The sequence below is a fragment of the Muscardinus avellanarius genome (assembly GCF_963383645.1).
Source record: "Muscardinus avellanarius genome assembly, chromosome: 10".
Lineage (NCBI taxonomy): Eukaryota > Metazoa > Chordata > Mammalia > Rodentia > Gliridae > Muscardinus > Muscardinus avellanarius.
In genome coordinates, this window is record NC_137796.1 from 17250763 (window position 1) to 17274777 (window position 24015).

Here is a 24015-nt window from a genome sequence, read left to right on the forward strand (position 1 = left end):
TGGGTCTGCTACTTTCAGTTTTGCATTCACACTGTCATCCTTGTGAAGGTAACCGAGAGGTCACCCTCAAGTGTGAGTAAGCTGGCCGAGGCTTCAGAGGCGCTTTGCCCTCTCTTTCCTGGTATTTCTTTCTTTCTTTTTTGTGGTACTGGGGGAGGAACCCAGGGCTTTCTACCTCCAGGCTATACATCCAGACCTATTTTATACAGGGTCTCACTAAGTGGCTGACAGCCTCACTAACTAAGCAGTCTAGTCAAGGCTGGCTTCGAACCTGTGGCGATCCTCCTGTCTCAGCCTCCCAAGTGCTGGGATTACAAGTGTGTGCCACCACGCCCGGCTCTTTCTTTTTTTTTTTTTGGTAGTCCTAGGGATTGAACCCAGGGTCATTCTTATGAGTCGGGTCCTTCCCCTCCCCCACGTGATCTGGCAGTGGGGACAGGAGGCAGAACCCTGGAGGTGGAGATATTGCAAGTCCAGGTGGAGACTACGGATGGATGTCGTGAGAGAATCCGCGTTCCCACACTTAGTACCACCCCCCAAAATACCGGCTTAAAAGCAGAAGTACAGCCGGGCGTAGCGGTGCACACTTGTAATCCCAGCATTTGGGAGGCTGAGACTAGAAGATCGCGGTTCGAGGCCAGCCTCAGCTACTTAGTGAGGGCCTTTGCAACTCAGTGTGACTCGGTTTCAAAATAAAGAATAAAAAATAGGGCAGGGGGTGTAGCTTGGAGGTAGAATGCCCCTGGGTTCCATCCCCACACCCGCAAATAAATAAATAAATAAATAAATAAAAAAAATAAATAAAAGCAGAAGTACTTCCTGCCAGCAGATTGGGACTGGTCCCTTCCCCACGACTGGCTGACCCATCTCCGAAGGTGCTGATTAAAAACAGGTTCTGTACATTGCTGGCTGATTGCCTCCTTCGTAATCTCCCCAAACCTTTACATCTTTCACGTTCTCTCTCTGAACCACACCCCTAACAATTTTATTTTTGATTTGGAAACAGGGTCTCACTAGGTTGCTGAGGGCCTAAGTTGCCTAGGCTAGCCTCGAACCCGTTATCCTTTTGTCTGAGCCTTCCAAGTACTGGAATTACAGGTGTGTGCCACCATATCCAGGTCCAGCTACAAGTTATTTCAAAAGATGAAAGGAGGGAGGAAATTTATTTATTTATTTATTTATTTATTTATTTGTTTATTATGGTGCTAGGGATAGACTCCAAAAGCATTCTACTTCTGGGTTACACCTCCAGCCTTATTTTTTAATTTTAGAACAACGTCTCACTACATTACCAAGGGCTGGCCTCGATACCTGCGATCCTCCTGTCAGTCTCCCAAGGAATGTGAATGTGAGCATGCAATCCCATGCTCAACCTGAAATCTAGATATTTAAGTGAAGGAGACTCTGTCTGCAATTCTGCAATGACAAAAGGATTAAAATCATTCAAGTGAGGTAATTAATTTGATTTGCTATATAAATGTCACGCCTGTGAGAGCATGCCTGAGTTAGCCTCACAATATGGACAGACACAATTCAGGAAGTCCGCGGCCTGAGACTGTAACTTTGTGTTTAAATTATTAACGGAACATCCTCCCAGTCCTGGGAAACCAATTCCAACAACATCAGGTTCACCAAGAGAAAAATTAAAGTACAATGTATTTTCTTCATAAAGGGAATTGCTGGCTTCCAATGAGATAATTTACTTTCTTGCAAGTTCAGAAGTCAAAATGAACATAAAAATCCATTTCTTTTTTATGTGTGTGTAGAACTGAGGGAGGAACTCAGGGGCCTTCTATCTCTGGGATACTCTCCTAGCTCTATATTATTATTATTATTTGTGTGTGTGTGTGTGTGTGTGTGTGTGTGCGCGCGCACGCGCGCGTGCACACACGCCCACCCATCTGAAACCCAGGGGCATTCAACCTCTGAGCTACACCCTCTGCCCTATTTTTTTATTCTTTATTTTGAAACAGGGTCTCACTGAGTTGCAGAGGGCCTCACTAAGTAGCTGAGGCTGTCTGTGAACCACGATCCTCCAGTCTCAGCCTCCTGAATGCTGGGATTACAAGTGTGCACCACCACACCTGGCTTTATTATTATTATTTTGTGTGTGTGTGTGTGGGGGGGTACTGGGGATGGAATCCAGGAGCATTCTACCTCTGAGCTATACCCCCAATCTATTTTTTTAAATAGGGTCTCACTAAATTGTGGAGGGCCTAAGTTGCTGAGGCTGGCTCTGAACCTGCAATCCTCATGTCTCAGCCTCCCAAGCACCGGGATTACAGGCGTACTCCACTACACCCAGATGCAAAAACCTATTTCAAAACTTGAAAAGAGAAGATGGAATCAGGCGCTTTGCTAATCTGTGTTCTTTTACACATGTACTGAAGTGGCGTCCAGTTAAACACCTTGGTTTACTCTTAATTGGAAGAGGGAATGAGACAAGAAGAAAAAAAGTATAAAGACACTAAAAATAAAAATAACAGCAGGATGAAATGCTGGAACACCCAATTATCATTATGCTGTTACTTTTAAAGAAAGGACCCTTTGCCAATGGCGTCTTACAGCTACAAAGCCAGTGACTCTTGCAGCTGGTGATTTGTAGAAAATAACTGCAATATCTACTCAAGTCTACCTAAAGACATCTAATTACAAGAGGTAAGGTTTCTGATTTTTGGGGTGGGACAGAAATATTGATTTTGGGAGGAAAAAAGGTCCTGAGAATAATTTAGGAAGGTAATTTCTAGCCAGGCATGGTGACGCTTGCAATCCTAGTACCTGGAGGCTGAGACAGGAGGATCACAGGTTTGAGGACGGCCTCAGCAAGTAGTGAGACTGTCATCAACCTAGTGAGACCCTGTTTCCAAGTAGCGATAAAATAGGGGCAGGGTGGAGCTCAGAGGTAGACGCCCCTGAGTTCCATTCCTAGTACCGCAAACACACACACACAGAAGAACTTCTTTTTGTGTGTGTGTGGCACTGGGGATTGAACACAGGGGTATTCTACCTCTGAATTACACCCCTCAAGCTGATTTTATTTTTATTTAGATATAGGGTCTCACTAATTCACAAAGGACCTAAGTAGCTGAGGCTGGCTGTGAACCTGTGATTCTCCTGTCTCAGCCTGGCAAATACTGGGATTATAAGAATGTGCCACCACGCCCGGCTATGGAGCAGTAATTTCTAAAGAAACGAGTGGAAAGGCAAACAGCACAGGACTGCCAAAGAAACCTATGAAGAAGCGTCAGCAGGCTTGTTCTATTGAGAGCCACACAATAAATATTTCTGGTAGCCGGGTGCAGGCTTGTAATCCCAGTGCTTGGGAGGCTGAGACAGGAGGATGGCAGGTTTGGGGTCAGCCTCAGCAACTTAGGCCTTCCACAATTGAGACCCTGTTTAAAAAAAAAAAAGAAAGAAAGGCTGGGGGTATAGCTCAGAGGTAGAATGCCCCTGTATTCTATCTCTAGTATCGAAAAAAAAAATTAAAAAACCCACTTTTGGCTTTCAGGGCCATGCATTTTTTGCTGTTGTGGTACAAAAGCAGCTATAGGAAATATGTGACTAAGCATGGCTGTTCCAATAAAACACTACAGATACTGAAATTTGCACTTCGTATAATTATGGCATGTCACAGAAAATTCTTCTTAACCAGGCATGGTGGTGCACACCTGTAATCCCAGTACTTGGGAGGCAGAGACAGGAAGATTGCAGGTCTTCGCCAGCCTCAGCTAGTTGGTGAGGCCCCCCGCAACTTAGTGAGACCCTGTTTCAAAATGAAGAATAAAGCCGGGCATGGTGGCTCATGCTTGTAATCTCAGCATTTGGGAGGCTGAGACAAGAGGACTGTGGTTCGTGGACAGCCTCAGCTACTTAGTGAGGCCCTTGGCAACTCCGTGAGACCCTGTTTCAAAATAAAAAATAAAAAAATCGGGCTGGAGGTAGAATGCCCCTGGGTTCTATCCCTAGTACTACAAAAAAAAAAAAAAAAAAAATAGGGCTGGGTGGGGGGTATAGCTCTGGGGTAGAATGCCCCTGGATTCAATCCCAGTACCACAGAAAAAAGAAAGTTCTTCCTTTTTCTTCTTCTTCTGCTTTCCCTTGCAACCATTTAGATATATAAAAACTACTCTTAACTTCCACGCTATACAAAACCAGGCACAAAGTAGATTTGGCCCAAGGGCCATAGTTTGATAAAAACTGCAATTTTTAGGCATAAAAGCCCCATGGCCTTTTTGTTACAGAAATTAATCCCCTGTTGCTACTGCAGCAACCAGTATTCATTCTGCCCCTCAGAAGTGCATGCCAATATCAGGCAGCTGGTTTTCTATTTTTATAGCACAATTTGGCTTTTATACTGTCCCAGCCAATTAAAAAATTTATTTATTTGTGTGTGTGTGTGTGTGTGTGTATGTGTGTGTGTGTGTGTGTGTTACTGAAGACTAAACCCAGAGGCACTGTACTTCTTAGCTATATTCCCAGCCCTATTTAATTTTTTTATTTTGAAACATGGTCTCGCTAAATTACTGAGGCTGGTCTTGAACCTGTGATCCTCCTAGCTCAGTCTCCCAAGTGCTGGGATTAGAGGTAGGTGCCACTGCGTCTGGCAAAAATTTTGGTTAAAGCAAACGAACTGTTGACTTACAATAGTTGTGGTTGAGGGCATGACCTTTCTAGTAAAAACAATCTGGATTCCTGTCTCTGATCCAGCACCAGCGAGGAGTGTGACCTTGACTTCTCTGAACCCATTACGTTTCCTATAAAATGGTCAATTTAGGAAGAGTCTAATAGGAATCACCTCGCAGGGCTATTCCAAGGGGTTCTGTTAGAAGTGCACATTAAATGGCTGGCAGGGCACCTGGCATGGAGTGTCAACTCTGCTTGTAATCCTGCAGTAGGACAGGTGATCACACGCTTTACAGCGGACTGAAGGGCCATTTACTAGGGTTGGTTTTGTTTGTGTGTGGGGTGGGGGGTACTAGAGGTGAAATCCAGGGGCTTTTCTACCTCTGGGCTATACTCCCAGACCTATTTTATACTTTTATTTGGAAACAGGGTCTCACTTAGTTGCTGAGAGCCTAAGTAGCTGAGGCTGGCTTTGAACCTGTGCGATCCTCCTGTCTCAGCCTCCCAAGCGCAGGGATTATAAGCGTGTGCCACCAAGCCAGGCTTGAGGCTGGCTTTGAACCTGTGCGATCCTCCTGTCTCGGCCTCCCAAGCGCAGGGATTACAAGTGTGCGCCACCACGCCTGACCCTAGGTTTGGTTTTTGCCTTGGAAAAATGAAGGAATATACATGATGTACTCACTCAAAAAATAACAAGGGCGTGGTGCACACCTGTAATCCCAGTACTTGGAGGCTGAGACAGAAGGATCCCAGGTTAGAGACCAGCCTCAGCAATTTAGTGAGCCACAACTTAATGAGATCCTGTTTCAAAACAAAAAATAAAATAGGGCTGCAGGTGTAGCTCAGAAGTAGAATACCCCTAGGTCCAATCCCCAGTCAGTCTCAGACTGACTGACACACTCACACACACACTCTCTCTCTCTCTCTCTCTCTCTCTCTCTCTCTCTCTCTCTCTCACACACACACACACACACACACACACACACATACACTAGCCGGGTGTGGTGGTGCACACCTGTAATCTCAGAACTTGGGATGCTGAGAAAGGAGGACTGCAGATTTGAAGCCAGCCTCAGCAATTTAGGCCCTGTTTCTAAATAAAAAATAAAATAGGGCTGGGAGTATAGTTCAGAGATAGAATGTTCTGGGTTTAATCCCTAGCACCACAAAAACAAAACAAAACAAAAAACAGAAAAATAACAGTGACCAACATTTATTCACCAGACCAGGAAAGATGCTGGTTCTGAACACGTAACATATACAATCTTATTTCTTTTCACAATCACCCTATCAGGTAGTTACTGTAATTATACTACTTTATAGATAAGGAACAGAGGTTCCATAGCTGGCCCATGCCCCTTAACGTAGGAGTGGCGAGCAACACTCAGGGGTTCTGGCCCCTGGTGCAGTGCGCCTTCCTAACAGGGAGAGGTACGATGCCTGTCGAGAGGAGCCCACGCACCACGTTCTTATCTGTCTGCCCATTGCCGGTGGTCTGGCCTCTCTACTTGGTGTCTGGTATTCCACTGCAGGAGGAGTTCACACCTTAACATAATGGTAACTCTAACTCTGAAACGACACTCATGCATTTAGAGACAATTTATTCTGTGGTAGTGAGAATGGAACTAGGGGCAATATCCTGTGAGCTACACCTCCAGCCCTTTTATGTATGTAACTATGTAGTATGCATTGTCTTGTGTGCGTGGTACTGGGAATGAAACCCAGGGTCATTCTATCTCCAAGCTACACTTCCGGCCCTATTTTTTATTCTTTCTTTCTCTTTCTTTCTTTCTTTCTTTCTTTCTTTCTTTCTTTCTTTCTTTCTTTTCTTTCTTTTATTTTTTGGTGGTACTGGGGTTTCTGGAAGCCCTTCTACCTCTGAACTACACTCCCAGACCCATTTTATACTTTTTTATTTTTGGAAACAGGGTCTCTTAAGCCAGCATAGCTGACTTTGAACCTGCGCGGTCCTCCTGTCTCCGCCTCCCAAGCGCGGGGATTACAAGCGTGTGCCACCACGCCCGGCTTATTCTTTATTTTAAAACAGGGTCTCACTGAGTTGCAAAGAGTGTCACTAAGTAGCTGAGGCTGTCCTCGAACTGTGATCCTCCTGTCTCAGCCCCTCAAATGCTGGGATTACAAGCATGTGCCACCACACCTGGCTACCCCAGCCCTATTTTACCTTTTAATTTTTGAAATAGAAGCTGGCGTGGTGGCCCCCGCTTGTAATCCCAGCGCTTGGGAGGTTGAGCCAGGAGGAGTGCGTAGGTTGGAAGCCAGCCTGAGCTACTTAGTGAGGCTCTCAGCAACTTAGTGAGACCCTGTTTCCAAATAAAGTATAAAATAGGTTTGGGAGTGTAGCCTGGAGGTAGAAAGCCCCTGGGTTCCATCCCCAGTACCACACACACACACACACAAACTGAAACAGGATTTCACTGAGTTGCGGGACCCTTGCTAAATTGCTGAGGCTGGCTGTGAACTTGAGATCTTCCTGTCTCGGCCTCCCATGTACTGGGATTAAAGGCACGCACCGCCACGCCCAGATGCTTTTGGGCCTCCTAACAATTCCATGAGAACAATAGTTGCTTGGGTGGATTATAACTCCATATCCACTAAATGTTAAGAAAAATGATGACAGCCTCTCATTTGTTCCTCTGAATTGCTTATAATATCTACCTTTTCTCACAGACATACCTCTAATCAAGTCCTCATCTCTTTGTGCCAAGAAATACCACAATGGTCTCCCAGCTATTTCTCTGGCTCCAGGCTCTCCATTCGTTATCTCTCTTTTATGCCCCTGCCAACCACACCTCAGATCTTCCATGATGTTTAAATGTTTAAAAGCACAGAGTGATTCCCAAGTGGCCGGCACGCAGGTGCACACTCCTCTGCCCAGCCCCCACGGGCCTCCTGGCGTGGCCCCGTCAGCTCCATCTGGCTGTACCTTCCTCCCAGGTATCGAGCACGGTCTGCTCTAGGACAGGGTGCTTCTCAGCTCTCTAGTCATACCACACGAACCCCACTTCTGCTCTGGCGTCAGGGTCTCTCCTGCCTGGCTGGAGGGCATCTGTTGCCTTCCTTTCTCACTGTTGTTGAGACCAGAGGATCGCGGCTCGCAGTCAGCCTCAGCTACTTAGTGATGCCCTTTGCAACTCAGTGAGGTCCTGTTTCAAAAAATAGGGCTGGGGTGTAGCTCAGAGGTAGAACGCACCTGGATTCCATCTCCAGTACCGGAAAAAAAAAAGTCACCATTGTCTCTTGCCCAGACTGCTTGAGCAGTATCCTAATAGGTGTCTCGGAATCGTTTCGTGCCATTCTAAGTTTTCCTTCACAGAGCAACCAGAGAGATTGTGCTAAATTGTAATCATGATTAACCCTTCCCTTCTTAAGGGTTTTTAATGGCTTCTTAATTAAAGTGAACACAAAATTCAAATCCCTTAACACAACATACATACATATATGTAGTGTCTATAAATATGTATGTATGTATGTATGTATGTATGTATGTATGTATACACACACACACACACACACGTGTGTTTGGGAGGCTAAAACAAGATGATTGTAGATTTGAGGACAGTCTTAGCAAATCATGAGACTTTCATTAACCTAGTGAGACCCTGTTTCAAAATAAAAATAAAAGGCCAGGTGTGGTGGTGCACACTTGTAACTCCAGTACTTGGGGAGGCTGAGACAGGAAGATTGCAGGTTCACAGCTAGGACAGTCTCAGCTACTTAGTAAGGCCCTCTACAACTTAGCGGGACCCTGTTTCAAAAATAAATAATAAAAAACAGGACTAGAGGTATAGCTCGGAGGTAGAATAGTCCTGGGTTCAATCCCTAGTAACACATACACACACACTAAAGATAAAAAATAAAATAAAATAGGGCTAGGAGTGGAATGCCCCTGGGCTCAATCCCTAGTCACACGTCACACACACACACACACACACACACACACACACACACACACACACACCCTACTTTCCCTCTCCTTTATGAATTATTGACCACAGAATGTGGCAGAAGTCATACTCAGTCAGTTCCAGGCTTAGCTCTTAAGAGTCCTGACAACTGATCTGTGTTCTCCAGAAATCCATTTGCCACGCTGAAAATCAAAAAGAAGTTTGGTCTTGACGACAACGTCATAAATATCCACACGCAGGGACAGACAAACTCTGGGGAGACACGCTGTGGAGCCCAGTCAAGATCCCAGTGGACTGCAGTCCCAGGACCCGCCTGCACCGCACACACAGAAGAAAGAGCGGAGCCCAGAGGACCCCGGTGGAGCAGGAGCAGCTCCCCTGCCAGGCCCCGCCTGCGTCCGGGAGTTCTGAGCAAGTGAACGGTGGTTTAAGCCATTCTGGGGTGGCGTAGAAGAGATCTGCCTGAAATCCCAAGACCGGGTAGGCGGAGAGAGGACTGAGGTGCAAGGACAGCCTCAGAAACACAGAGACTCCCAGTGACCTAGTGAGACCCTGCTTCACAACAAAAATTAAAACAGGGTTAGGGGTGGAGCTTGGAAGCAGAATCCCCCCACTTGACATAAAAATTAACAAAGAACTGACAAAATTAAAGAATTGGCAAAGAACTGGCAGGGTGCCTTGCAAGTGTTAAGAGTTAGGAATATAGCCCACAGCCTGCGGCCCACCCTTTCCCTGGAGGAGAGTAAATTGAGAAAAGACACCTTTTAACTAGAAGGGCCACCTGCTTTGCCTTGGGCTCCCCGGGTAACCCCACCTGCCGTGGCACACTCCAGTGAGATCAGGGACTTCAAGCTCTCCCTCCCTCCCTCCCTCACTCCAAATGCGAACCCTCATCACTGTGCCAGGCGAACGCTCGCACAGCGACATCCCTAGGACTTTCCATGTTTGCTCTCGTTTTTAGAAGTCTCTGACCTAGTGTAAACGCAAGCCTGTCTGAGCTGGCTATCTATATTGAGAACCGCTGTTCATTGTGTTCCATGGACACTACAAAACCCGAGCTGCCCTCCTAGAGCAGTGGAAGGTTCTTGCTGAGTCATGCACCTATCCATCCGTTCACCCCTCGGTCCCCTCCTGCCTCTGTCTCTCCGCCCATGTTCTCTGACAGGGTCCTCGATTCGTCCTGGGGTGCACGTACACTTTGCAGATGGTTGGTCTGGCTGGAAGTGCAGTTTGAAGCCATGAGGAGCTTTGCTCTCGAGCCACCGGCAGTCTTATGCACTGCTGACAAGACGCACATTTCTGGAGGGCAACTTAGCACAGTCTCAAGATCCTTAGCAAAAGCCTGCAGTCAGGTGCGGTGTGCACACCTGTAATCCCGGGACTTGGGAGGCCGAGACAGGGGACAGCAGGTTTGAGGACAGCCTCAGCAACATAGTAAGACTCTCCGCAACCTAGCAAGACCCTGTTTCAAAACAAAAATTAAAAAAAATTTTTTTGTGGCACTGGAGATTGAACCTAGGGGCATTCTACCTCTGAGCTATACCCTCAGCCTATTTTATTTATTTTTAATTTTTTGGGTGGTACTTGGGGTGGAACCCAGGGGCCTTTCTACTTCCGGGCTATATTCCCAGACCTATTTTTTAAATATTTTATTTGGAGACGGTCTCACTAGGTTGCTGAGAGTTTCACTAAGTAGCTGAGGCTGGCTTCGAACCTGTGTGATCCTCCTGTCTCAGCCTCCCAAGCACTGGGATTACAAGCATGCGCCACTACGCCCGGCACTTATTTTTATTTTAAAACAGGTTTCGTTAGGTTAATGAGAGTCTCACTATTTGTTGAGGCTGTCCTCAAACCAGGGATCCTCCTGTCTTGGCCTCCCAAGTACTGGGATTATAGGCATTGATACCATTCCTGGCTTCAAAATTAAAAAAAAAAAAGGGGGGGGGTATAGGTCAGAGGTAGCATGCCCCTGGGTTCAATCCTCAGTATTCCCCTTACCCCCCCCCCCCCGAAAAAGGCATGCATAGCCTTTGACCTAGGAATTTCCCTTTAGGAGCCAATCCTAAGGAAGAAACCAGAGATTCAGCAAAGGGATTCTGCAAAAGAATAATCACACAAGCCTGGCGTGGTGACTCACACTTGTAATCCCCGCATTTGGGAGGCTGAGAAGGTGGATTGCAGTTCAGAGAGCCTCAGCTACTTAGCAAGGCCCTTCGCAACTCAGTGAGACCCTGTTTCAAAAAATAAAAAGACTAAAAAATAGGGCTAAGGGTGTAGCTTAGAGATATAATGCCCCTGGGTTTCATCCCCAGAACCAAAAAAAAAAAAAAAAGAAGAATCGCATGAAAAGAAAAGTCAATTTTTGCTAGCAATCAGTTACAAACTGGCAATAGCCTAATTAAACAATATTTTCAGGCCGGGCGTGGTGGCGCACACTTGTAATCCCCGCGCTTGGGAGGCTGAAACAGGAGAATGGCACAGGTTCAAAGCCAGCCTCAGCTACTTGGTGAGGCTCTCAGCAAACTTAATGAGACCCTGTTTCCAAATAAAATATAAAATGGGTCTGGGAATGTAGCCGGAGGTAGAAAGCCTCTGGGTTCCACCCCAGTACCACCAAAAAAACACAAAACAAAACAATATTTTCCTAGAAGATAATTAAATAAAATTATAATAAATTCAGGTTATTGATTATAATATAAGCAATAAATATGACATTTTCAGCAAGTTTTTGATACTTATTGAGGGTCCTGTGAGGTCTGACTGTGAGGCCTGGCTGGAGAAGTCAAGAACAAAAGAACTTCAGGAAGCTGGGACAATGCCTCTAACCATCCCTGCCCAGCTCTAACCATCCCTGCCCAGCTCTAACCATCCCTGCCCAGCTCTAACCATCCCCTGCCCAGCTCTAACCATCCCTGCCCAGCTCTAACCATCCCTGCCCAGCTCTAACCATCCCCTGCCCAGCTCTAACCATCCCTGCCCAGCTCTAACCATCCCTGCCCAGCTCTAACCATCCCCTGCCCAGCTCTAACCATCCCTGCCCAGCTCTAACCATCCCTGCCCAGCTCTAACCATCCCCTGCCCAGCTCTAACCATCCCCTGCCCAGCTCCATAAATTTACCTGGCCCCGCCCGGCCTCCAATTGAAGCAACGCGTGACTGCCTTGCTTGCGCTCTCTCCCTCCTAACGCCCCATAAAAAGCCCCAGGTCTATAAGAAGGGGCTCCTGACTCTCATGGACGCTATTTCCCGGTCAGTTCCTCTCCCAGGCTCCACTCCAAGTAAAGAGTTTGTTCTCATCTATGCAACGGTGTTTTTCTTTACCTCTATTATTTCCTAACACTTCTAAGCCAGACACAGTGGCACATGCCTGTAGTCCCAGCTACTTGGGAGGCTAAGGTAGGAGGATCACTTGAGCCCAGAGGTTTGAGGTCAGCCTGGGCAATATAGTGAAAGCTTGTCTCAAAAAAAGAAAAGAAAAGCTGGGCGTGGTGGCACACACTTGTAATCCCAGTACTTGGGAGGCTGAGACAGGAGGATCGCAGGTTCTAGGCCAGCCTCAGCTACTTAGTGAGGCGTGGCTCAGTGGTAAGCTTGTGCATGTCTGAGTCCCTGGGTTTAACAACCCCCCCCCACACTAAAAAATCTAAACAAAGAGTAGTTACTTTCAAATGGTTATGTTATAGATGACATTTTTCATTTTTATGTATTTATTTTCTGAACTGTTCAAAACAATTATGTATTACTAAAGAGAGGAGAGAAAAGGTCTATTAATAGATTTTAAGTTATGCCATTCAAAAAATTGACAATTGAGCGCTGGGCGTGGTGGCGCACACTTAATAATCCCTGCACTTGGGAGGCTGAGACAGGAGGATTGCATAGGTTCGAAGCCAGCCTCAGCTGCTTAGTGAGGCTCTCAGCAACTTAGTGAAAACCTGTTTCCAAATAAAGTATAAAATAGGTTTGGGAGTGTAGCCCGGAGGTAGAAAGCCTCTGGGTTCCATCTCCAGCACCACAATAAAAAAAAATAATAATAATAAATAAATAAATAAATAAATTTCTAAATTAAAAACAACTGCCCTGCTGTGGTGGGATAATGATGAGGAACTGTCGTGGCCCTGTGGCACACTGCCATGTTCAATTGTGGGACCTCGAGAGGACAAAGGACAGACAAGACCATGTCTTCTCTGCTTCCCCAATACCCTACCCAGGTCTCCCCCCACAGGCAGGCCATCTTACCAAGACCATTTGTCAATGAGCTGACCTCTAACTGAACTATAAGCTTCCTGTGGGAAGAGACTGCCCTTTTTATTTTTTTAATTTTATGTGTGTGGTATTGGGAATGGAACCCAGGGGTTTTCTACCTCCAAGCTATACTCCTAGATCTATTTTATATTTTGTTTGGAAACAGGGTCTCACTAAGTCGCTGAGAGCCTCATTCAGTAGCTGAGTCTGGCATTGAAACTGTGTGATCCTCTTGTCTCAGCCTCTCAAGCGCTGGGATTACAAGTATGCACAACCACGCCTGGCTCCCAGCCCTATTTTTTTATTCTTTATTTTGAAATAAGGTCTAACTAAGTTGCAAAGGGCCTCACTAAGTAGCTGAGGCTGTCCACAAACTGATCTCCTGTCTCAGCCTCCCAGACGCTGGGATTCCAAGCGTGCGCCACCACGCCCGGCTTGAGACTGGGCTTTTTCATGATCCTCTTTCTAGCTCCCTGTATGGAACCTGCCATTCAATAGCTACTTAGTAAAAGTTTGCCTTATCTTGAAGATTAAGGAAGGAAAAAGAAAAAAGGTGTCAGCTGGGCGTGGTGGCGCACACTTGTAATCCCAGTGCTTGGGAGGCGGAGACAGGAGGATCGTGCACCTCGCTGGCTTAAGAGATCCTGTTTCCAAATAAAAATATAAAATAGGTCTGGGAGTGTAGCCCGGAGGTAGAAGGGTTTCAAGGAACCCCAGTACCACCAAAAAAAAAAAAAAAAAAAAAGGAAAAAAAAAGAAAAAAAAAAGAAAAAAGGTGTCTATTCAAGATAAAGAATTTGTTTTTCTTTTTGTAGTGCTAGAGATTGAACACAGAAGCTTCTACATCTGAGCCATAATCCTAGATCTATATTATTCTTTATTTGGGAGATAGGGTCTCCCCAACTTGCTGAGAGTCTTGCTAAATGCTGAGGTTGGTCTTGAACCTGTCATTCTCTTGTCTCAGCCTCACAAATACTGGGATGACAGGTGTGTGCCATCATGACTGGAATCTCAGTACTTGGAAGGCTGAGACAGGAGGATTGCAAGTTCAAGACTAGCCTCAGGAACTCAGACCCTGTTTCAAAATAAAAAATAAAAAATAAACCCAGTGTGGTGCCACACACTTCTAATCCTAGTACTTGAGAGGCAGAGACAGAAAGATCACAGGTTCGCAGCCAGCCCCAGAAACTTAGTAAGGCCCTCCGCAATTTAGTGAGACTCTATTTCAAAAATATAAAAAGTAAAATAAAGCTGGAGGTGAAGCTCAGAGTAGAATGCTTTTGGGTTCAATCCTCAGTACACCTCCCCCCCCCCACACACACAGGGTAATAAATAAATAAAAATAAATAAAAAGGGCTGGGGGTGTTTTTTTTTTTTGGGTGGTACTGGGGGTAGAACCCAGAGGCTTTCTACCTCCGGGCTATACTCCTAGACCTTTTTTTAAATTTTCTTTGGAAACAGGGTCTCACTAAGTTGCTGAGAGCTTCACTAAGTAGCTGAGGCTGGCTTCGAACCCCTGAGATCCTCCTGTCTCCGCCTCCCAAGTGTGGGGATTACAAGCGTGCGCTACCACGCCCGGCTCTGGGAGTATAGTTTGAAGGTAGAATGCCCCTGGATTCAATCCCCAGCACCACAATAAGTAAGTAAGTAAGTAAGTAAGTAAGTAACTAAGTAAGTAACTAAGTAAGTAAATAAATAAATAAAATAAAAAGGCCCAATATGGTGGTACATACGCATTTGGGAGACTGAGACAGGAGGATCTAGTTTCCTGGCCAGTCTCAGCTACTTAGTGAGGCCCTCCATAACTTAGTGAGACTTTTGTTTCCAAATAAAGAATAAAAAATAGGGCTAGGGGTGTAGTTCGAAGGTAGAATGCCCCTGGATTCTATCCCCAGGGGGGAGAGGGAGAGAGGGTGGGAGAGGGAGAGAGGGAGAGAGGGGGAGAGAGGGAGAGAGAGGGAGAGAGAGGAAGAGAGGGAGAGAGGAAGAGAGGGAGAGAGGGAGAGAGAGAGAAGAAAAGAAAAGAAAAGAAATAACCCAGCTGAGCATAGTGGGACACACCTGTAATTCCAGTACTTGGGAAGCTGAAACAGAAGAATCACAGGTTGGAAGCCAGCCTCAGCAACTTAATGAGGCCTTGTGTCAAAATAAAAAAATAAGCCAGGCATGATGGCACATGCTGGTAATGCCAGTACTTGGGAGGCTGAGACAGGAGGATCACAGGTTCATGGCCAGCCTCAGCTACTTAGTGAGGCCCTCTGCAACTTAGTGAGACCTTGTTTCAAAACAAAAAATAAAGCCGGGCGTGGTGGCGCACGCTTGTAATCCCAGCATTCAGGAGGCTGAGACCTGGAGGATCGCGGTTCGCGGACAGCCTCAGCTACTTAGTGAGGCCTCTGCAACTCAGTGAGACCCGGTTTCAAAATAAAGAATAAAAAATAGGGCTAGGGGTGTAGCCCGGAGGTCAAATGCCCCTGGGTTCCATCCCCAGACCCGCAAAAAAAAAAATAAAATAAATAAAATAAAATAAAAAAAATAAAAAGGTCTGGGGGTATAGCTTGGTGGTAGAATGCCCCTGGATTCAACCTTAGTACCGCAAAAATAAATTAATTAAATAAAATAGGGCTGGGGGTTTAGCCTGAAGGCAGAACACCCTGACTTCAAATCTCCTACCAAAAAAGGAACTAAAACCCAAGTAATCCTGGAATTGATATGATTTAGAACAGTACAAAAACAGGAAACTAAAATTAAAATCCAGGGAGTGTTTGGCTGTCACTGTGGGCAGAGGTGGAAATAGTTTTTCCATCCGGGACTTCTGACCCAGCTGCAGATTAGAGGGAGCGCCAGATACAAATGAAAAGCGGCCTGAGGGGCCAAGCTGCTCAGCGTGTGTGAGGGGGGCTGCATCCCCAGCAACGCCACACACACGCACGCACACACACGCACACAAACACACATACACACACCACACACACCCACACACCACACACACGTGCACACACACACACATACACAGAACACACACACGCATGCACACACACACATACACAGGCCACACACACGCACACACACATATGCACACACATACCGCACACATGCACACACATACACAGACCACACACACACACATACGCACACACACATTACCACACACGCACACACATGCCACACACATGCACATGCACACACACCACACACATACACACACGCACACACGCCCACCACCCACACACCACATGCACACACACCACACACATACCACATACACGCACATACCACACACATACATACCACACACACACCACACACGCACACAAGTTCACACACACATACACACACATACCACATGCACACACACATACCACACACATACGCATATGTACACACACGCACATACACATTCCACACACATATACACATGCACACACACATGCACATACACATGCACACATACCACACACATACCACATGCACACATACACACCACACATACCAATACGCACACACATGCACACATTTCACACACATATGCACATGCACACACATGTACATACACATGCACACACCACACATACCACACACATACACACATGTACACACATACACACATGCACACACCCACACATGTACACACCACACACACCACACACCATACACACATGCATACCACACACACATACCACACACACACACACACACATACACACACACACACACACAATAAAGTTGGTAGAAAAGAGATGAGATGAGTTAGCTATGTGAAGAAACTCCCATATCCAAAAGGATTTGTAAATACATCAGAGAAAGGAATGATTAACTTTTTCTGAATAACTGATTCTGCCAATCCGAAAAGCACCCTGAGATGTGATATGGGCTAGCATTTATCCAGCGCCATCAGAACGACCACGCAGGATGAGTCCAGCTGAGGCTGGCCATTCACACAGTGAGGCCCTTGGCCTTTACACAGCTGTGTACAGCCTCATTACTGTGTGGAAGACCTGGGTTTAACAAAAACAGCTGAGGGATTTTATTTTATTTTCAGTTAATTTATTTTAGTAGGTACTGGAAACTGAACCCAGGAGTATTCTACCTCTGACCTATACCCCAACTTTATTTTATTTTACTTTTTAAAAACAGGGTCTTGCTAAATTGCTGAGGCTGATCAGGAACCTGCAATCCTCCTGTCTCCGATTCCGTAATCCCTAGTTCTGAGATTACAGGCATGTGCCACTGCACTGGGCTAAAAATCTTTTTTATAAAATACAGAACTAAGCCTGGCGTGTTGGCCCATGGGAGGCTGAGACAGGAGGATCGCAGGTTCTCAGCCAGCCTTAGTTACTTGGTGAGGTCCTTCACAACTTAGTGAGACCCTGTTTCATAATAAAGAATAAAAAATAGGGCTGGGGTGTGGCTCGGAGGTAGAATGCCTCTGGATTCTACACCCAGTACCACCAAAAAATATATATAATAAAAAATAAATAAATATACACAATGAGTTTTTTTTTTTCTTTTTCTTTTTTGGTACCAGAGATTGAACTCAGTAGCATTTTACCTCTGAGCTATATCCCTGGCCATTTTTAATTTTTTTGTTTTGAAACGGTCTTGCTAGGTTGCCAAGAGGCTTGCTAAGTTGCTGAGGCTGGCCTTGAACCTGCAATCCTCCAGACTCAGCCTCCCAAGTACTGGGATTATAGGTAGGTATGCCCCATCACGCCCAGCTCTGAGACAATTTCTTAGTGGACATATTTGCTGGATACGCGCTATATCCCTTAGTAGGGACGAGTTCATCTTGGCCTCTCGTGTTCCTTCACCAGACACTAGCCCTTCATCGGAAGGCTAGTACAGCAAGCCTTCCAGCACACAGACTGCTTCCGCGGCCCAGAGCTCCTCAGCCCTGCTCCAGAGAATGGAATGAGCACTCACCCAGCGCTCTGACGATCCGCATCAGCACCTCCCCCACTTTCATTCTGGTCTCCGGCGTGTGCTTGTCTTTGCCACTGTCGTAGCGAGCCAACAGGTCCACCAAGATCTTCTCAGGGTACACGTCTGCGAGCAGAGCAACCCCTGGGTTCAATACGGAAAGAAAGAACTCATTATTCTTTAGGACGGAGAAACAAACCAAGCAGGGCTGGGATGGGATGAACGCAGTCGTTTAAACCAGCTTGTAGTTCTCCCTTTATTTGGAGGACGACATAGTAAACGGAAAGGAGATGGGTCTGGGAGTCCTGACTCCTGCATTCCTCTTGTCCCAGATGGACCTCTAAGGTCTTTGTGTGGGGATTGTGGGGGGACTGAAGCTAGAGGTGTCCTACCTCCAAGCTACAGCCCCAGACCTTTTCACTGTTGTTATGAAAAGGGTCTCCCTAGGCTGCTGTGTGTCTACTTAGCTGTTGAGGTTGGGCTCGAACCTGAGATCCTCCTGTCTCAGCCTCCCAAATACAGGCATGTGTCATGATGTCAGGCTTTTCAGGTCCCTGTTAGCACGGACACTCTGTGATCTGTGAGTCACGACTGTTTGAAGCCGAGGTACTAAATGCCTACGCGTCTTGGTAGAGATTCCCTCGGCAGCAGGAGACTGCGAGGGGCGCTCCTGACCCTGAGGCTGTCCCTGCCGATGCACTGGCCTGAAGCGCGCGCAGCCCTGCTTCCTGCCCTTGCCGTTGTTCTCCATTCCAATGTAATTTTTCTCCATTAAACTTAAAAATATAAAATAGGTCAGTTAGTGAATAATTTTCCCAAGGAAACATTTTCAGAGCTTTCGGGCTGAGTTTCTGATCAGCAGAAATTGGGAAGTTTCTGCCCACGTTGCCCTTCCTGTATTCCTTCTCCCATCCCCCACACGGCCTCCTCAGTGTGTACCCCCAACAGCATCACCACATCTCAGCTGAGCCCCAAACCAGCGAGCTCTGCAGGGAGGCGGGGGGAGACCTACACGGGACCAGCTCAGCGGGCAGTGAGATTCTCATCAACTGAGCGAAACCCTGGTTCCAAATAAAAATAAAATAGGGCTGGGGCATAGCTTGAAAGTAGAATGTCCCTGGGTTTAATTCCCAGTACCACAAAAAGAAAAAAGAAAGAGGAGAAATAAAAGAACATAAGTAGGATAAGAATGACTCTCGCCACCTCTACCTCAACCATCTGGTCCCTGGTGTCTGATCTGGATTTCCTCAATACCCCCTCATCGATCTCCCTCTTCTAACCCTCTTCCCTCAGCGCAGCTGGAACAATTTGGTCTAAAGCATAAGTCAGAGCCGGGCGCCGTGGTGCACACCTGTAATCCCAGTACTTGGGAGGCTGAGACAGGAGGACCGCAGGTTCAAAGCCAGTCTGGGCAACTTAGCGAGGCTCTCAGCAACCTGGTGAGACTCTGTTTCCAAATAAGAAATTATATATATAATCAGGTTGGGAGCATAGCTTGGAGATGGTATGTCCAGTAGCTAAATAAAAAATAAAAATAAATCATAAGCCAGGCTCCCTCATTCTCTCGGCCGATTGGGCTCCTTCTTCCATCGCCCCCGGCTGGGTCGTCTTTGCCGTGCTGGCCTCGCTCCCTGTCCTCAGCCAGTCCGCCCTCACCGCTCCCGGCCTGCACCCCACGCCCCTGCTGTCCCCGCCACACAGCACAACTCTCGGGTGGGACGCGGCCTCCTCCTCCTCCCGGCTACTCCAGCCTCACACCGCCTCATTTACATCCTAGCACATATTACCTGGCAGGCCATATCCTTCCTTATTCAATGTCTGTGCTCCTCCTTGCAGTGTGAGCTGTACAGGGTCAAGGCTTTTGTTTTTTTGTTCCCCACTGTGTGCCCAGTGCCTAGAAGAGTGCCAACACTTAGCCGGTGCCCGAGAACCTTTTTTTTGTGTGTGTGTGGTACTGGGGATGAAACCCAGGGCATTCTACCTCCGAGCTATACCGGCAGCCCTATTTTTTATTCTTTATTTTGAAACAGGGTCTCACTGAGCTGCAGAGGGCCTCACTAAGTAGCTGAGGCTGTCCACGAACCACGATCCTCCCGTCTCAGCCTCCCAAATGCTGGGATTACAAGCGTGTGCCCCCACCTGTGTGCCCAGCTTAGCCTTTTTTTTTTAATTTTATTGGTGCGCTGTAATTGTACATGATAGTGAGATTGATACACCCAAGGCTAAGCTTTAAACTCCACCAGGGAGCTTTACATTTTTCCATTCTGCCATAGAAAGGCTGCTGCGGAGGGCAGAGCTCGGCGGCTGGCTTTCCAGTCACAGGGAGATCAGCCATTGTTCACCTTCCTGTCGGCTTGTTCCCCACACCGCAGCCAAGCGGCCGCCTGCCCGGGAGCTTTACCTTCTAGGATATAGTTGCTACCTAAGAGTTCCCAGCTCCCTGGGGTTAAGGGTGGCTTCCACCTCCTCACCAGACACTGAGCACATCAGTGGAAAATGCTGGAGACTGTATGACTGCGAAAAAATGTTTTTTTGTTCGTTTTGCGCATCTGGGGATGGAACCCCAGAGGCATCCGACCTCCGAGCTACACCCCCTGCCCAATTATTTATTCTTTGAGTTGCGGAGGGCCTCACTAAGTAGCTGAGGCTGTCCGCGAACAGCGATCCTCTGGTCTCGGCCTCCCAGATGCTGGGATTACACCCGGCTGAAAAAATGTTTTGTTTTGTTTTTTGGTTTTGTTTTGATTTTGATAATGAAGATGGAACCCAGGGGCATTCTACCTCTGAGCCACACTCGCAGTCCTAAACTGTTCTGAAACCAGGTAGGTCTCTCAGGTTGCTGAGTCTCCCTAAATTGCCGAGGCTGTCCTTGAACCTGTGATTCTCCTGTCTCAGCCTCCCAAATACTGGGATTGCAGGTGTGCGCCACCACGCCCGGCAGGGGTGTTTTTGTGTTGCTCTTGTGCTTATTTGAAACTCTGACATGCTGAGGTTACGGCCATAACCTTCACATGACCCTTGGTCCCTCATACTTGGTAATTCCTCTGCCATTTGAACATGAGGGTAATTTCTGGGGCAGCGCTGGCTTCAGGGAAACGTGACACATCATCCCTTTGGCAGTAAGAACCAAACGATCTGTGAGAGATACCTTTCCCCACGCTCATCACAGGAAAACGACGCTGTGTTTCAGGACGTGGTGTAAGAGATAAGCTACGCAGAATGGAAAGGTGAACCCAAGCTGGCAAGCTCCTGAAAGTGAGCCAGGTGCGATGGCAGGACCTGGAATCCCAGTGCTGGGGAGAGCGAGACAGGAGGATGACAGGTTCAAGGTCAGCCGTGACAATACGGCCAGACCCTGTTTCACAATATAAAAACGGCTTGGGTAGAGCTCAGAGGTAGAGTGCCCCTGGGTTCTGCCTACCATTTCTTATTACCAGGGGGGGGGGGGATGAGGGGAGGAGTTCATGAAAGCATTTTTTTTGGGGGGTGTGGTACTGGGGATTAAACCCAGGAGGGGGTCTATCACTGAATTAGACTCATAGCCCTATTTTTTTTTTTTTTTTGTGGTACTGGGGATGTAAGCCAAGGGCATTTTAGCTCTGAGATACATACCCAGAGACCTATTTCATTCCTTTTTTATTTGGAAACAGGGTCTCACTAAGTTGCAGATGGCCTCAGTAAGTTGCACACAAAGACTTTGATTACAAAGTCAGAAATGCAGTTTGATCAAAGAGCTGCCTCTGGGGTGACCCCTCTGCTGCCGCTCAGCGACTCCGCAGCTCTCTGACAGTAAAGGATTTAGGAGTCGGTGTGGTAGTGCACGCCTGTAATCCCGGTCCTCGGGAGGCTGAGACAGGAGGTCTGCCTCAACAATTAGGCGAGGCTCTTGGTAATTTAGTGAGACACAGTTTCCAAATTAAAAAAATAATAAAATGGGTTAGGGATGTAGCCTAGAGGCAGAATGCCCCTGGGATCATTCCCCAGTACGAAGAAGAAGAAGAAGAAGGAGGAGGAGGAGGAGGAGGAGGAGGAGGAGGAGGAGGAGGAGGAGACTTAAAGAGTAGTCTTGCTTAACACAGTGCTTCACATTATGGGAAAGATGGTCTAATTCTAAATGTTTCTGCTGACTGGCTCTATCCCAGCAGCCTGCTAAGTCATCTCTACTTCAAAATTAACTTGACTCATTTTTCCTGGGTAGATAACAACCTCCCAAAATACCCATCCAGCCTGATTCACTTCCTCACTGAACCTGTCAGGTATCTCTGCCAACAAAACTATAAGAAACCAAAAAGCCCCACAGGTTGTGTGATTCCACTTACATTTTTATAAAATGTCCAGCTCAGGCAAACCAGGAGGGAGAGAAAGTGAATCAGGGGTCAGAGAGTTGAGGGGAGTGGGGAGCGATTGCTAATGGTTATGGAGTTTCTTTCTGGGGTTAAAAAAATTCTAAAATTGACTATCAAGATGGTTACACATTCTGTGAATACACTAAAAACTGAATTTTATATTTTAGATGGGTAAAATATATGGAATATGAATTATATCTATATAACCAGCATTCGTTATTCTTTCTAACTAGAGTGGTCTCTACAGATTAATATACATTTACTTGTCTTTCTAGTTGTATGTATGTATATATGCTGGGCGTGGTGGTACACACTTGTAGTCCCAGCATTTGGGAGGCTGAGACAGGAGGATCTGGGTTCATAGCCAGCCTCAGCTACTGAGGCCCTTTGGAAGTCAGTGAGACCCTGTTTCAAAATAAGGAATAAAAACTAGGGCTGGTGGTATAGCTCAGAGGTAAAATGAACCTGGGTTTCATCCCTAGTACTAAAAAAAAAAATGAAAAAAAAAAATAGGGCTGGGGGCATAGCTCAAAGGTACAGTGTCCCTGGGCTCCATCCCCAGTACTGGGGAAAAAAAAAAAAAAAAAAAAAGGGCTGGGGATAATAGTTTGGAGGCAGAAGGCCCCTGGGTTCCATCCCCAAGACCAAAATACAGCCGGGCGTGGTGGCGCACGCTTGTAATCCCCGCGCTTGGGAGGCTAAGACAGGAGGATCGCATAGGTTTGAAGCCAGCCTCAGCTACTTAGGCTCTCAGCAACTTAGTGAGACGCTGTTTCCAAATAAAATATAAAAGAGGTCTGGGAGTGTAGCCTGGAGGTAGAAAGTCTCTGGGTTCCACCCCTAGTACTACACACACACACACACAAAAAGACCAAAATACATACATACTTTTTTTTTTTTTTGGCGGTACTGAGGATGAAACCCAGGGGTATTCTACTTCCAAGCTACACCCTCAGCCTTATTTTTTATTCTTTATTTTGAAACAGAGTCTAAGTTGCGGAGGGCCTCACTAAGTAGCTGAGGCTGGCTGCGAACCTGAGATTCTTCAAGTCTCAGCCTCCCAAGTACTGGGATTACAAGCATGTGCCAGCACACCCGGCATATATACATACATACAACTAGAAAGACAAGTAAATGTACATTAATCTGTAAAAACCTCTCTAGTCTGAAGGAACAATGAGTGCTGGTTATATGGTCAGATGCAGAGGAATGTCCCTCTGATTATAAAAAGCTAAGCAGCAGTCTGCTGTCTGTCTTTTACAAACACAGGAAAGGCAGAAGTGTGCAGAGAAGGAAAGTGCCACCCATCGGCGGGACGCTTCAGTTGTTAATCTGAGGGAAACGGACAACGTTAGCACCAAGAATCCAGGAAGCTGCGCAAAGCGGGGAGGGCGGTTATTAAATCAAGGAAGTGCTGGAGACGGGAAACTCAGTCGCTGGGCTGTCTTTGTAATCAGAGCAAACGGCAACATCATAACCTGCTGATTTGATATAGAGCTTCTCCAAAGCTGCTGTCGACAGGTTCCAACAAATTGGTGTAAATTCAGGATGTGTGTTACTCAGGCCTGAGGAAAAAAACAGGTTTATGCTAATAAGCTGTGATGAGTCACAGCTAAGATTTGTAAGAACCGCCTGGTGCGGGGGCGCGTGTCTGTAATCCCCGTACTTGGGAGGCTGAAACAGAAGGATCACAGGTTCGAGGTCAGTCTCAGCAATTTAGAGAGGCTCTCGGCAAGTCAGTGAGACAGAATAAAAGTTAGTTTGGAATAAAAAATAAAATAGGGCTGGGGATAGCCGGGCGTGGTGGTGCACGCTTGTAATCCCCGTGCTTGGGAGGCGGAGACAGGAGGATCGCGCAGGTTTGAAGTCAGTCTTGCTGGCTTAAGAGACCCTGTTTCCAAATAAAAATATAAAATAGGTCTGGGAGTGTAGCCCAGAGGTAGAAGAGTTTCCAGGAAC

At 46.7% G+C, this 24015-nt stretch overlaps 1 protein-coding gene across 1 annotated transcript in view; it reads right to left on the reverse strand.

Annotated features, from left to right (window-relative positions):
* TANGO6 (transport and golgi organization 6 homolog) overlaps positions 1 to 24015 on the reverse strand; it is a gene marked incomplete at its 3' end in the record, with an annotated part of 189194 nt that overhangs the window by 61293 nt on the left and 103886 nt on the right. Inside the window, exon 15 of the mRNA XM_080704242.1 lies at positions 17714 to 17854. Within this exon, the coding sequence (XP_080560368.1) occupies positions 17714 to 17854 (141 nt within the window). The remainder of the gene's footprint in view (positions 1 to 17713; positions 17855 to 24015) is intronic.